Source organism: Drosophila eugracilis, unplaced genomic scaffold (genome assembly GCF_018153835.1).
Source record: "Drosophila eugracilis isolate 14026-0451.02 unplaced genomic scaffold, ASM1815383v1 contig_952, whole genome shotgun sequence".
NCBI lineage: Eukaryota > Metazoa > Arthropoda > Insecta > Diptera > Drosophilidae > Drosophila > Drosophila eugracilis.
This window is the reverse complement of record NW_024573870.1, coordinates 129,813-144,058: the sequence shown is the minus strand read 5'-3', so window position 1 is coordinate 144,058 and position 14,246 is coordinate 129,813. Positions and strand designations below refer to the sequence as shown.

The 14,246-nt window shown below is 38.8% G+C and overlaps 2 protein-coding genes across 3 annotated transcripts; one reads left to right on the top strand and one right to left on the bottom strand.

Annotated features, from left to right (window-relative positions):
• Positions 1 to 656: 656 nt before the first annotated feature.
• LOC108107066 (39S ribosomal protein L13, mitochondrial) lies at positions 657 to 4,571 on the top strand. 2 transcript variants are annotated; one of them, XM_017214433.2, is made up of 6 exons: positions 657 to 762; positions 825 to 948; positions 2,361 to 2,587; positions 2,693 to 2,841; positions 2,913 to 3,980; positions 4,047 to 4,571. In XM_017214433.2, exons 1-6 carry the CDS (start codon positions 739 to 741, stop codon positions 4,507 to 4,509), a joined length of 2,055 nt encoding a protein of 684 aa, XP_017069922.2. In that variant the 5' UTR covers positions 657 to 738; the 3' UTR covers positions 4,510 to 4,571. The 2 variants fall into 2 exon arrangements, with proteins under 2 accessions (XP_017069922.2, XP_017069926.1); XM_017214437.2 differs by lacking the exons at positions 2,361 to 2,587; positions 2,693 to 2,841; positions 2,913 to 3,980; positions 4,047 to 4,571 and adding an exon at positions 1,314 to 1,758.
• A 244-nt stretch (positions 4,572 to 4,815) lies between these two features.
• LOC108107067 lies at positions 4,816 to 14,074 on the bottom strand. The gene is made up of 6 exons (XM_017214438.2): positions 13,775 to 14,074; positions 6,304 to 6,809; positions 6,039 to 6,233; positions 5,844 to 5,975; positions 5,524 to 5,779; positions 4,816 to 5,463 (listed from the first exon to the last, which is right to left on the bottom strand). Exons 2-6 carry the CDS (start codon positions 6,646 to 6,648, stop codon positions 5,270 to 5,272), a joined length of 1,122 nt encoding a protein of 373 aa, XP_017069927.1. The 5' UTR covers positions 6,649 to 6,809; positions 13,775 to 14,074; the 3' UTR covers positions 4,816 to 5,269.
• Positions 14,075 to 14,246: the final 172 nt, after the last annotated feature.

Here is a 14,246-nt window from a genome sequence, read left to right as displayed (position 1 = left end):
GCATCTACGTCTAAGTTCGTAAATTGTATGGCAAATGAAACACAAAATTATTATAAATAAATAAATGCGAGAATTGAAGTGGGGGGAACTTTATTTAAGTGAGAAACAAAAACTGTAACTAAATCTAGACTTATTTGTTAGTTTTAAAACATTTCCGGAATGCATTATAAGAGGAGGGAAAAGAAATCCGGCAGCGGGATGGCTGAGGAGTGAAAGCGAAATGTACCAAGGATGTTTATAAACTGTTTCGTAAAACAACTAATGTATTTTCAATAATATTTAACTAATATTAATAATAAACAGTGCATAAGTAATTTTAGTAACTATAGAAAATGTTTAAATGAAATTACAAACGAAAATAAAACAACAAAAAAACAACCACACAAAATAATATTAAAAAATGGTGTATCATTTGGAAAAGGAAATATGTCGTAAAGTAATTACACATTTTGATTTTAAATTTGCCGCCAAAAAATCGGAATTTTTTCATTCGTATGAAATGAACTGCTTGACATAAGTAATGAACTGCTTGCCTATATGGCTAATTCCAATTGGAATTGGTAACTGCATGTATATAGGTTTCGACCTTCGCTATTCGATGGGATGGTTTATTTTAGCCAATGTTTGAACGTTTATTAGAAAGGTATTTTTAAAAATCAATAGCTGGTCACACTGGCGCCCAGCTGCGAACTTATTTATTTTATTTGAAGTAAATTTTTCAATTAAAAATCAACCAAAATGTCTATTGCCAAACGTGTGCAGGTACGTGTTTTTTCTTTCTAGAATCTGCAAAAGTTATTTAATATTTGCGTTCTTTATTTTAGCAATGGGCAACGTTTGCACGCACCTGGCACATCTACGATTGCACTTGGCAGAATCCATTCGAGTCCGCCAAATTGGTTAAAACCCATTTAATGGGCCTGCAAAAGCCTATATATCATCCCATGAGTAAGTATTATCAATCGGGCTAGTTCTTTCTTAATTCCAAGTGCGGAAATTATGTACAAATCGCGGTTTTTTGGATGTGTTTCGTTACATCACCGGCGTGTTTTCTTAGTTGTTGTTGTTGTTGCTGCTGCTGCCTGTAAAAATGAAAACAAACGATTCAAATTTAAAATGGTAATTATTTGATCATTCCGTTTGCGATTAAAATAGTTAAGGGAATTGAATCTTGGTGCCTTCCTATTTTAAACGTAACTGACTTACCATTTCGTTGTGATATAACTTTTTGACCGGCAATTATTGTACTTTTAGGTTAAGCAAGTTATCCACAAAGGTGATTAAAAATAAAACCCGAAAATATAATTTTCCAGATGACTGCGGTGACCATGTTGTACTGATCAATACGAGAGAAATTGCTCTTCCGGGAGACGAGTGGGTGAAAAGGGTGTATTTCCATCACACAGGATATCCTGGGGGAGCTTCGTGGACCCTGGCGTGGCAACTACACGAAAAGGATCCAACGATGGTGATGAAAAAAGCTGTCTATAACGCAATGCACGGAAATCTGCAACGCAGACACACCATGCAGAGATTGCATTTATTCGCTGACGATCAAGTCCCCGAGGAAATCCTACAGAATGTCACGAATCAAATCCGCACACCGCGCACAGTTCCCCAGCGTTTGGATCACATCGACAAGGAAACGCTGGAGAATTTCCCCAGCATTATGGATTTTCCCAAGGATTACATATTGCGTTGATTTATTGTTTAAAAATCATTGTAATTAAGACAAATACAAAATATACAAAAAATGTTTGTTTATTTATATTGTGAAATATTAATAAAAATATTTGATTATAATACTTTTTATACGCGGTATCAACAATCCGACATCAATAAGCTTGTATAGCTAACTTTTTTGGCTTGGCAATGCTTCGCGAAAAGGGATGCCAGGTTGTTAAATGTCAAGATAATTTGTAAGCGCCGTATTATTTAAAATTACATCAAATTCAAAAAAAAAAGTTAATAAGCAATATTTAATAAATTTTAATAGTTGATTTGCACAAAGTACCTTGCAAAATTTTCTTATAAATTCTTCATATTATTGTTTTTAAGTTTTGGGACTCTTGACAACCCTTTTACTTACCGGCTGTGTGGCAGTGAATTGCAATTTATTCATCTCATTTGTGTTTGCATCATTTTGTATCCATCTTGGGCGACTACGCCTACAATTTGACAAATAAAATATACCATATAGAAAGTGCGGTCATCACTAAGTAAAATTATCTTAACCCACTAAGCTCTGGTACAATTTAACTATAGCTTTTAGCTTATCTGATGTTAGTTTTTATGGTTTAACGATAAGCATTATCGCAAAAAGTAAAGTATTTAAACATATTTTTGTGTTTCTCTTTTAGTCTTCAAACGCGGCCTGTGCACTTCACACAAACTACTCCCGATTTACCAGATACAGAGACGCAATATGGGACGCTTGGGAAACGTAGATCCTAGCTCTTATTCGCAGCCAGATTTAATCACAACAGAGCACAGTGCTCTCAACTGGACGGTTGATTTCGAGTCCACCAAAATCCAAGGAAGTGTGCTCCACCGCTTCAAAGTTTTAACTTCAAATCTTGATAAGATTGTAAGTAATTGGGGATCTTAATATTAAAATTAAAATTAAAAAGGGCTTAGAGAAATTTGGCATTGATATAAATACAACCTTTAACATAAAGTTTATTATTTTTAGCTCCTGGATGTACGTGATATTAATGTAACCAACGCCACGTTGCTGGCCGGAGGCAGTGAACTGCCGATTAACTACTTCATCAGCGATGCCGTCGATGATATTGGCCAGAAGCTAACTCTCGAGTTGCCATCTGGAACGGCTAAGGGCAGGTAAAACCACAAAGATAATCTAATCTATATGGAACTCGTAAATAATCTGATACACTTTACTTCTTTTCTAGCCTCAATGTTCGCATTGATTACGAGACGTCGAGTAGCGCCAGTGGACTGCAGTGGTTGAACCCCACCCAGACTTTGGGCAAGGAGCATCCCTATATGTTCTCTCAATGCCAGGCGATCCATGCTCGCTCAGTGATTCCTTGCCAGGATACTCCAGCTGTTAAATTTACCTATGATGCTACTGTGGAGCATCCCAGTGAGCTTACGGCTTTGATGAGCGCTCTTATTGATAAGAAGGAACCTGGAAGAACACAATTCAAGCAAGAGATTCCCATTCCTGCCTATTTAGTGGCTATTGCCATTGGAAAATTAGTTTCCCGCCCGCTAGGAGAAAATTCGAATGTCTGGGCAGAAGAAGCAATTGTGGATGCCTGTGCCGAGGAATTTTCGGAAACTGCTACTATGTTGAAAACTGCCTCGGAATTGTGCGGTCCTTATGTCTGGAAGCAGTACGATTTGCTGGTTATGCCTCCATCATTTCCATTCGGTGGCATGGAAAATCCATGCTTGACTTTCGTAACCCCAACTCTTTTGGCCGGGGATAAGTCCCTGGCTGACGTTGTAGCTCACGAGATTGCCCACAGTTGGACTGGTAATCTGGTGACCAACAAGAACTTTGAGCATTTCTGGTTGAACGAGGGCTTTACGGTGTTTGTTGAGTCGAAAATCGTGGGAAGAATGCAGGGCGCCAAAGAGCTGGACTTTAAGATGCTCAGCAATCTCACTGATCTGCAGGAGTGTATGCGCACTCAACTCGACAAGACACCCGAGCTGACCAAGCTGGTGGTGGATCTATCGAACTGTGGACCTGATGATGCTTTCTCCTCAGTGCCTTACATCAAGGGTTCTACCTTCCTGCGTTATTTGGAGGATTTGTTCGGAGGCCCCACTGTTTTTGAGCCATTCCTCAGGGATTACCTTAAGAAATTTGCCTACAAATCGATTGAGACAAATGATTTCAAGAGTGCTCTTTATGACTATTTCATCGATACCGACAAGAAGGATAAACTGAGTGTTGTCGATTGGGATTTGTGGCTGAGTACTGAGGGCATGCCACCAATTATCCCCAAGTAAATTTTACTGCTCAGAATATTTAACATATTTATGTTTATAAATATTTTTTCGTTTTAATTTAGATTTGATGAGTCCCTGGCCAATGTGACCAAGGAATTGGCCAGTCTGTGGAGCGCCAAGAGCGTCGCTGAATTGACCGACGGTGTTGAAATCAAGAAAAACATTTCCATTCACCAACTTATTGATTTTCTGGGTAAACTGATCGAAAGCAAAGATATTGCTGACCTGACCGAGCGCAAGATCGACCTTCTGGAGTCCACATACAATTTGAAGAGTTCCAAAAACGCCGAGGTTCGTTTCCGTCTCAACCGTTTGATTATTCGTGCCCGTTTGATTAAGCGTCTGGATGAGATTCTCGAATTCGCCAACTCAAATTTCCGCATGAAGTTCTGTCGCCCAATCTATCGTGACCTGGCAGGTTGGCCCGAGGCTAAGCCCGCAGCTGTTCGTAACTTTGCCAGCGTCAAGGATCAAATGATGGCCGTGTGCTCGCACACAATTGAAAAGGATCTGGGATTGAAATAAATTTAAGTCTGATATTTGCATTTTTTAAAGATTTAAATGAAACAATAAACTTGTTGCAATAATATGAAGGATTCGATCAGATAATCAGATTGTCAGGAAATATAGAGTAGCTAAAATTCCATATAAATGTAAACTAGTTTCGAAAGTTCATTTTGTTTCGTTTTCTTGAATTATTTGTTTTTATTAAAAAATAAGCAAAACTACGTTTATAACAAGTTGATTTCCATTTCCATGCTCTTTGTAATTTCTAATCTTCAATTTTGCTTGCAATTTTCGCGTTACCTTGATACCGTATTATTACCAATTTAAATTTTATTTTTTATAGTTATAGCTCAACATTGACCAATTTCAAAGGTTTTTGGTGTTCGTATAACTAATTAAATGGGCGTCGATCAGGTTGATCTTCGTTTCAAATTTCTTGTTGTTTAAATTCTTTAAATTTCTCTCTCGGCTTGTAGTACACATACACACACAATATATTAAATTTATTATTGTTTGCTTTGCTCGGCTGCTTAAATATTTTCTCTGTTGGTGTCTCAACTTCTAATCCCGACGAGTTTCGCTTGTGGTTTTTAAACTAATTAACAATTTTGTTTTTTTTTATTTTGTTCATTTCTTACATTGACCAAAATGCTTCAACATGCTTCCAATTAATATTCGCCAATTTATAGCTGAGAGATCTCAGTAATTATTCCCTTTCCTCGGTCGCCTGGTCGATTTCTCTTCGCTGTCCATCATGTGGCTGAGGAATTAAAAACTATCACGCACTAGAATTATCATTGGAACGGGACGTGGATGGACCGGCACCCTGATCATCGCCCAGCACGAAAGTGGGACTCTGGCGGGATGTGTGGTAGTGGTAGCCCTCTCTATAGCGCTGATTGGGTTTCGACCGTGCGGTTTGTGTGTGACCCAATGCTGGACGCTGATTGTTGAGCTCATTGGGTCGTTTGGCTGAAAGCGTTTTAATATTATTTATTGTATAAGGTTTATCCAAAAACTGCTTTGTCTTACCAGGTATATAAGGCTTTTGATTATAGGACGATTGTTGTTGTTGGTTATATAGATCCGATGATGTTGCATTGCCATTATGATGATATGGCGTCGCCTGTAGATCGGTACTACAATTAATCGGACTCATCGGCGTCATCTCGCGATCCTCGATAAACAATTCGCTGGCATCGTCGGGCACCTGACGATACTGAGTCCATGGCCAAGATGCGATGCCCGACAAAAGAAATGCCTCCAAGGCGCACAAATAGCCAATTATCTATTGTTAAATAAGATATTTAAGTTTTTTGAGATCTTTTTCATTTAATTGAGAAAAAACTTACACCAGTGGCCAGTAGCGTGTCCTTGGAATGCTTGGATACCCATGTGTATTCTGTGGCATAGAGCACCATGTGAACAAGCAGCGTGGAGCTCAATATAAATATCAAACCAATACTCAGGTACATCCACGTATTCTGTTTGAAGAAGTGGAATTGTTTTTTATTAAATCTGGTTTTTAAGTTTGAATCTTGACTTACCACTTTAGTCCAATTGAATGGGAACATGAGAGCTATATGCGATATATCGAGAAAGAGCATGAGACATGTGATGAGTAGCGAAAACAGCGCACAGAAGACCATCAGTCTCAGGCGTCCGATGAGTGGCAGTAGAAAGAGGCCGACCTGTACGGTACCCGCGGAACATTCGCAGGCTAGACAGACGGCCGAGGATAACTGGTAAATAAGGCAAATTTTGTAATATATGATTGATATTTTGAAACCCTTAGCTTTCCCTTGAGCTTACCACCAATAGTATGCGCACAATCCCTGTAGGCGATTTCAAGTGTTGCGGATCACAGTGGAGGGCGACGCCCCAGGGCAGGGGGGTGTGGCCGCCCCTCTGCTTATAGTTGGCATGGGAGTCCCAGGAGGTGCAGGTTCCGAGGGGGGATTCCAAGGACAGGGAGTGCGAGTGCGAGTGGGAGAGCTCGCCGGCCCTGCTGCCAGCTATCTCAAAGTCCTGCTCATCGTCCAGCTGACAGCAGACCGGCTCCAGCTCCAGCTCCCGAATCTCGTCCAGCAGCAGTTCTATCTCGTCCGTGCCATATAGATCAGATACAGACGGTATATAACGTTGGGGTTGTTGCATTGCCCGTGGCGGGATGTGTCCCACATCACCGATGGTTGCCCCTCAACTGTCAAAAACTGCGCGCCCACGTCTTGTTCCTTTTTCTCTCTCTCACTTTGGATACTTTCGTCTCGTCCACTCCTCCCTCGCTGACTCTTTTTCTCTTTTACTTATCTTAGTAGCTGCGGAGATAAACAAAAGGCGTAACGTTTTCTGTTTTAAAGGCTTTTCAAATTTCTAAAATATTCATAGATATAATTTATTATTTTGTATAATTTAATAGAAAAATCGGTATCAACATTTTAATGTATTTTTTGTTTTATAATTTTCTTTTATTTTTAAAGACATCACCATTGAAAGGGAAAATGAAAGCAAATGGACTCTGAAAGCTCGGCTCCATTTTCTATGCTATAGAAATTGATAACTGCCTAGCTCATTAGAGTCTCTCTCTCCCTTTGGCCCCTCCACCGTGACACCACCCCCTTCATTACTCCCTCCTGCGCATAACCATAACGGTAATTTGATATGACTTTGACGTCGCCGCTGCCAGGCTGTCACTCATACGCCATTTGGGCCTCGGGGAAATCCCCCTGGGTGCTGCTAATCTGAATACGCTTTCCCTGCCTGTGGGATGCGACAACATTCTGAGGAAATTTGTTTATGGCAAAATAAAGAAACGAGGAGTTTAAGCGAAGCGGAAGGGTAACCTAATGGTGTGATATGAAAGTAGAAAAAAATGTAAATCGCAATGATGACTGTAACGAATAGGAACGTTTCTACACTTGAAATGAAAGAAACAGTTTAGCATACCAATAGGATGGGACTTGTAAAATGAACGCCGTATTTAAATACCAAAGAAATTTGTTGGTCATTATGCATAATATGGTATCAGCTTAGTGAATGGTTTCCACAGTTTATAATCGAATAAATTTCAGCAGATTTGCTTCTTTAATATTGTTTATTTAATTATCTTATCTGATATAATAATAACTTAATGATTTCATACAATGAAAACCACTTTTTAAAAGTATTTAATACCATAAAAATATATATAATATATATTTATATTAACACACAGCGTTAAGTTGCATTATCATTCATTAAAATCTTCAGAAACTATTTTCGTTCATTCATTAATCACTGAAATTCCCATTAGAGTACCTTGTCTGGTGCTTTCACCCCGCATTGTTTCATTTATTATTTTTAATTGCGTTTGATGCGAGGCCCCGATAGTCTACCTACCAGATGATGTGGCTGCCAACTGGAAATTAAATCGAATTGGTTTTGTGTGCCCTCGGATCTCTTTTGCCCATTTTGCTCCCTGTTTGCCTGATGTTTCCATCACGATTTTCCCCATCGACTCCTTTTATATTTCCCTCTCGCCCCTGCGTATATGCAATGAAATTCTGCTGAGCATTTCTTTATGTCACTCACACCCACACACAGACACAGACTAATACTTTGGCAATTAACACAGACATGAGGAATGTGTAAATGTGAGAGCTACATGAAAGCCCAACTCCGTTGAGAATTTCAACAATTTTCATCTGTCCGGCCGCATTTTCCTTGAGCTGTCATAATCAGGACATAGCTGAAGGTAGCTTATGCTCCTTGTTGTCAGTTGTCCTGCTGCTTTTCCCACTGTTTTGCTTGTTGTTTTAGCAGCAGCACAAGGACTCCGAACAGCAGGACATGAGAAATGCAGCTGGACAGGAAGAGTGGAGGAATGGCGCTCAAAATGGTACACACACACACACACAGATCTGTTTGTGGGTATTTCCCTCTCAGGACAGGCAATGTAACAATTTGTTCTCTCTCTTTCTCGCCAAATATCCTTGCCTCTCTTTCTCCCGCACTCTAGTTTTTGTGAAGTTTTTGTTGGTGCTGCTGTTCGTGCTGTCCTTGCTCTAGTTTTAGCGCCCGAATGTCCTCAGCCTCCGGTCTGGGTTCTCAGCCCCTGCCATGGCCCCCTTGTGACCCCTAAGTCGCCCTCTATCCACGCCCTTATCTCTGTCTATTATCGCTGCACATAATCTCCCGATGCTGCTCGAGTGCCTAATGAGAGTCCTTGTCGGCACATCTCTTACAGCACAGAGGACATGCCCTATCTTATCCAATTTGCCCATCGATTGCCAGACATTAAACTCTTCACCTCTTTTCAAGTTTTTGTCACCCTTTCCTACGCTTCATTTCACACACAGGAAAGAAATTGTATTTTTGTTTTCAATTATATAATTTAATTTATTCAATTAACCTACCGCTCCTCTATCACTTCTGTTTTCACTCAGCTTAACATACATAATCATATGCAAAAAAAACAATTAAGGATTTATTTAACACATGCTCGATAAAATTTAATTATTTTATTTATTAAGTGAAATAGAAAAATAATCAGTTCGCAATTAATAACACTACTATTTATGAGATATCAGTTAATTGATTCCGCTACTTAATTTATTAGCTTTTCGTTAAAAGTATTTAAAGGTTACTTGTAAATTTATTTAAAACTGTTTCAAAAAGTTTAGAGGTAAAAACTTCAGTTCATGACTAACTCTTTCTCAAAAATTTATAGACTTAAGTTGCATTTATGTGAATAAAGCTTCTAAGACTGCTTATTTACAGTTTACCATAAATTAGACTTTTTGCCAGTGCTCAATTTGAAATCAATTATGCTGATCTGCATGTAAACTGACTTGGCTTCCTGTTGGGCTCCGACTTTCGCCTTCCCTTCGAGCCAACCGTCTGCAGGAAGTGCAAGTGCTGTGTATGCAAATTTATTGTCAATGAAGGGGATTGGAATTGGCGTTTAGACTTGGAGGGAGCCCTATGTGAAGTAGGGGGCCATGTGAAAGGGAAAGAGTTGGGCCGCAAGGGTTGGACACTCGATGTGGGCTCGACTGCATTTCTTATTTATGAACGTGCATAGACAATGCTTTCGGGTTCTTGTTGCTTTTTGTTTGAGTTGAGTGCCTCCCCAAATACAAACACACACACACACACACTGACTGGCAGCGGGCAGGCCGTGTTCAACTTTTGTCGCATTCAATGGACCAAAGTTGCCGTAAATAACTTTTAATAGAATTTTTAATGGGGTTCGCTCGGTCGCCTGATGTCCGTTGGGCTCGTTGTACGGCAATTTGGTTTTAATATAGATTACCATTATGATTTGTCAATGCAAAGAAAGCAGTTGAAATGCGGTTAAATAAAAAAAAAGGTTGTGGTAAAGATTGTGGTAAAATTTAAAGTTATCTCAACTATGAGAACATCTATTACCTTGATAATCATTTGTTATAATAATGAGATATATTTATAACTTATTTTCTGAAAAATAGTAAACTTCACAATTGACTGAAATTATACGAAACTGAAGCTGTTCTTCCAAGGAAAACTTATCGGAAAGTAAGTTGTAACAACAAAACATGGCATAGGGCAAATGTCGGACAGCAGTCCTCGGACCTTTCCGAGCTGCGTATACATCTTAGCTAAAATTATTGGAATTTTTTCCATGTTTTTTTTCGGCTATATTTTTGGGTGTTGTTGCTGAATGCAGACAAGTTGACTATCGTCCTCGATTCGTGGCGGCATTCAATGCGGCTGGAAAATATAGGGGAACGTTGAGAGAAAAACGGAAAACTGGGACCTTTTCCTACTTATTATGCCGCCGCATGTTTCTCTATGTTTGCTCTTTTGCGGAATTATCGATTACAAATGAATATTTCATCAAGGGAAAGAGGCTACGAAAAATGTAGAAATGGTATAAGGAGGCTAAGAGGTGCCTGGCACCTGTCGCCTGGCGACTTCCGTTTCCGGGTCGCGAAGCTCGACGACTATTTGCAATTAAAATGCAGCATACTTTTCGGCAAAGAATTTTTAGCAGAGAAAGAAATTTTTGATATTTAGAGATTATTTTCTAAACAATTTAAGGCATAAATTCTAGAAATTATGCAAGAGTAGAAGATTCTACGTAATTATTATCAGCTATTAATAAAAACCAATCAAACCAAATGAAACGTTAAAAGTAGTTTTTAATAAGCTAAGAAATACAATCTTTTTTCCCAGTGACTTACAGAATCCTATTTCTTTTCCTACTCTCTCCTTGCCTCTTTAAACTGCTGTTTAATGTATGTCCCCACTTCTGTTTTGTGTCGCATAATTACCAATGCCAGGATAATTAAGGCAACGCCTGGCTGCCAGGCCACACATAAAAAGGACAACGAGTCCCGAATGCGGGTCCTGACTCCAGGGATTCCAATTTGGATTGGGCATGGAACGGGGACTAGTGGGTGGAATTGGGTGGTGAGGTAGTTTAGTGGTGCGAGCACGTGACTAACGGTAATGGCACGCCAAATCACAGGAGAAATGAAATGTTTGCCAGGCGGCAGTGTTCAGAATTCCAAATGCGAATAAGGGACAGGAAGTGGATTTTTCAACTGAATTTCCTTATTCTATTAGGGTGAAAAAAAGGAAATCCGTAAATTTATAGTGTATTTAATTTAGTTTGGAATGATATTTTGAAAAAACCATAGTGCGAATATGATGTGTTTTTAAAGAGCTTATTAATTTGAAATAAAATAAGCTTTAATACTATACTAATTTGTATTCAATACTAAAATTTAAGTGGCCAATTGTAAACAATTTATATTTAAACTCATTATTTAAATACATCAGCATAATCAATTAATGCAAGACCATGTCGTCCACGGCTTAAATTTCAATTAGAAGGTGTTCAGTGCCTGGAAAAAGGATTCCCTTTTTAGTGGCAACTCTTGATCCTCTTGTGCGAAATTCTTGCATAAACTCCACTTTAGATTTGCCTCCGGTTTACCTCTTGTTCACGAAACTTGAGCTGAAAGTGATTAAGGCTCACGTTTCGGGATTACGTAAGCTCCTACAGGGATACTTAGCCATCTGGGCCTCAGAGCGTTTATACATACTTTGTATGTGTATGTGTGTGATTGTCTGTTGAGCATATCATGTGTTTATGCGATTCCTGAAATGAACACCCCTTCATACCCCCGTTTCGTCACTAAAAACATTTTTACCTGGTCTTTTTGGGGCGTCCCCTGACACGTGAGCTCCATAAAAAAGGCAAGAAGGCCTCGTCATTTCATGGACGTTGCAGCACGCGAGGGGTCCTCTAACCCAAGCCACTTCCACTGTGTTCTCACCCCCCCAGCGTTTAGACCACCCCTGGCGTTTTCACTTTTGTTGGGATTTTCTCTGCTTGCTTTTCCCCGCTGCGTAAACATAGCTATTAAATGCGAACTGACCCCAAATGCTGACCGACTCAGTTCACAACTATCAACTACAGTCTGCGTTCTCTAAAACGAAAATTTCATTCTAGTTGAATTTGGATATTTTTTGGATTGATTATTGATTCTATCCACGTGCATTCTGAGGATTCTGACAATTGAGTTTTGTGCAATTGTGATGATTACGCAATTATTTTTGGGATTTAAAATATAACTTTTAGGTTACAACTTGATCTTTTTATTAGGCCAATCAAATTCACGGTTTGAAAGCTCGACGGTATTTAATTATCCCTAAGCCCTTTCCGAATTGGTAGTAAACGGGCGGTGCAACAACCTCGTTTCGTCGACCTTGAACCAGTTTCATTTTTAAAAAATTTCCAGCAGAAGGGAAAAGTCAAGGGGGCGAGATAGAAAGGGAAAAGTATTAGAAGACTTTGCCAACTTAGAACTTTTGCAAATATCTCGGCATATTAATAAGGCTTAGAGCGTCTAACGGCCATTTAATCGCAGCCACATACGCACACAGAGAATGCACATGTGTGGGTGGGAAAAATGAGATTCTATGACAGCAAACTAAAAATAAACAAATGAGCCAAGCCAAAAAACACAGGAAAAAATAGAAAGAGTTGAGTCTGTTGAGAAGCGCTTGCGTGGTGAGGAAAATGAAATGAAGAGATTAAATGGAAAAAACTGCCCGAGAGAGAGAGCAAGAGAGAGAGAGAGTCAAAAAGTGAGAGAGCCACCACAGTTATTGTTGTGGCTGCCAAAGGATTTCAAGGAAGTGAAATAGCTGCAGACTGAATTTTTCACAGACAAAGTTTCCTATCTGCTTCCTCTTCCTCGTGCTCCTCCTGTTCTTCTTCTTAGCTTTTCCTAGCTGTCACTTCCTGTGTATCAATGTGTGTGTGTGTGTGTGTGTGAGTTTGAGTGTGAAAGTGTGAGATTCAAAACACTCTCTATTTTAAAAAAAGATATTTTAAGTTTTTTGTATTGATCTTTGTTTGACGATATTTACTTTGATTTCAAAAATAATAAACCAATTTTACTAGTTGAGAAAATTGACCTAAAATATTGAACCAGCATAAAAATTAGAGTTCACCAAACTTGTTTAATATTTCCAAATAAGAAATACCTACGGTTAATTATAGGTATTTCTCACTAAGAGCCCCATTTATATTAAGTACCCCTTAGTATAGGTATTATGAAATATAAGTGTTAATAAGTTAGAACAATTAGGTATCAATTATTTGGAATCATTTGCCAAGACATTTTTATTACCATAATTCTTCTGGTTAATAAAAATAAATAACAATTAATACAAATTAAATAAAATGTACATATAGACTTCCTTGTATATTTATATAAAAATAAATATAAAAAAATGTATAATTTTTTGCTTAGCAGTGAACTTGGTTCAGTTGAACCAATTCAGATGGCGAACCGTGCACCAATACAACCAGACTGACACACACATACACACTCTTGGCTAGTCTGCTCTCGTAGTATCCTTTTCTACGGCTTTGAGAGTGTGTATATGTGTGTGTGTATGGCCCAAAGTGTTATATTGACATTTGGCTACATAATGATTTATGCTGCTGCAGGAGCCGAGCGATCCTTGCTTCTTGTAATTCCTGCTGCTATTTTTAGGGTCATGCCCATAATTTATTTTTATGTACAAGCAGCAGCAGCAACAACAACAGGAAAGAGGCAACTATATCACACACACACACACACTCAAACAGAGATATATATTTTTTAGGCAAGCGAAGGGCAAGCGCTGGAAAGCATGCTATGATTTTTCTGTGGGAGCTGGGCGGTTAATTCCGTGAGCTGGCAGGATGTGGGGTGGTGTGTTCGTGTATACAACTAGTTAAATAAATTTACACTTGACCCACCTATTTATTTCCCAGTTATATGTAGTTTTATATATTTTCTTCTCCTCCAAATGCGCGGCACGTTTCTATCTCCTTTATTTTTTGGCCAGCAAAAATCTTTTGAAAATTGCCTATTTTCTTGTGTGTGCACATGTGTGTATGTGTGTGTGATGGTGTTGGTGTGAGTGGATGGCGGGGGGTGGTGATGATGTTTCTTCCTCTTCTGCCCAACTTAATGCCAGTTCATTCATGGGCCAAAATTTGGTTTCAGTTTTCCTTTCGACTGTGTGTGTGTGAAACGGGAAGCTGGCATTTTATTTGTGATTTCCTGGATTATATTTTTTACTTTAAATTTTTTAGTTTTTCTTAAATATTTTGCACTTTTTTATTGCACTTTATTTTATTTTTGTTGCGTTATTATATTTTTCTCTTTTTTATTTAACACGCGCAGCAAAACAATTTTCATTTTTCACACACTCGCACGAAAATCATT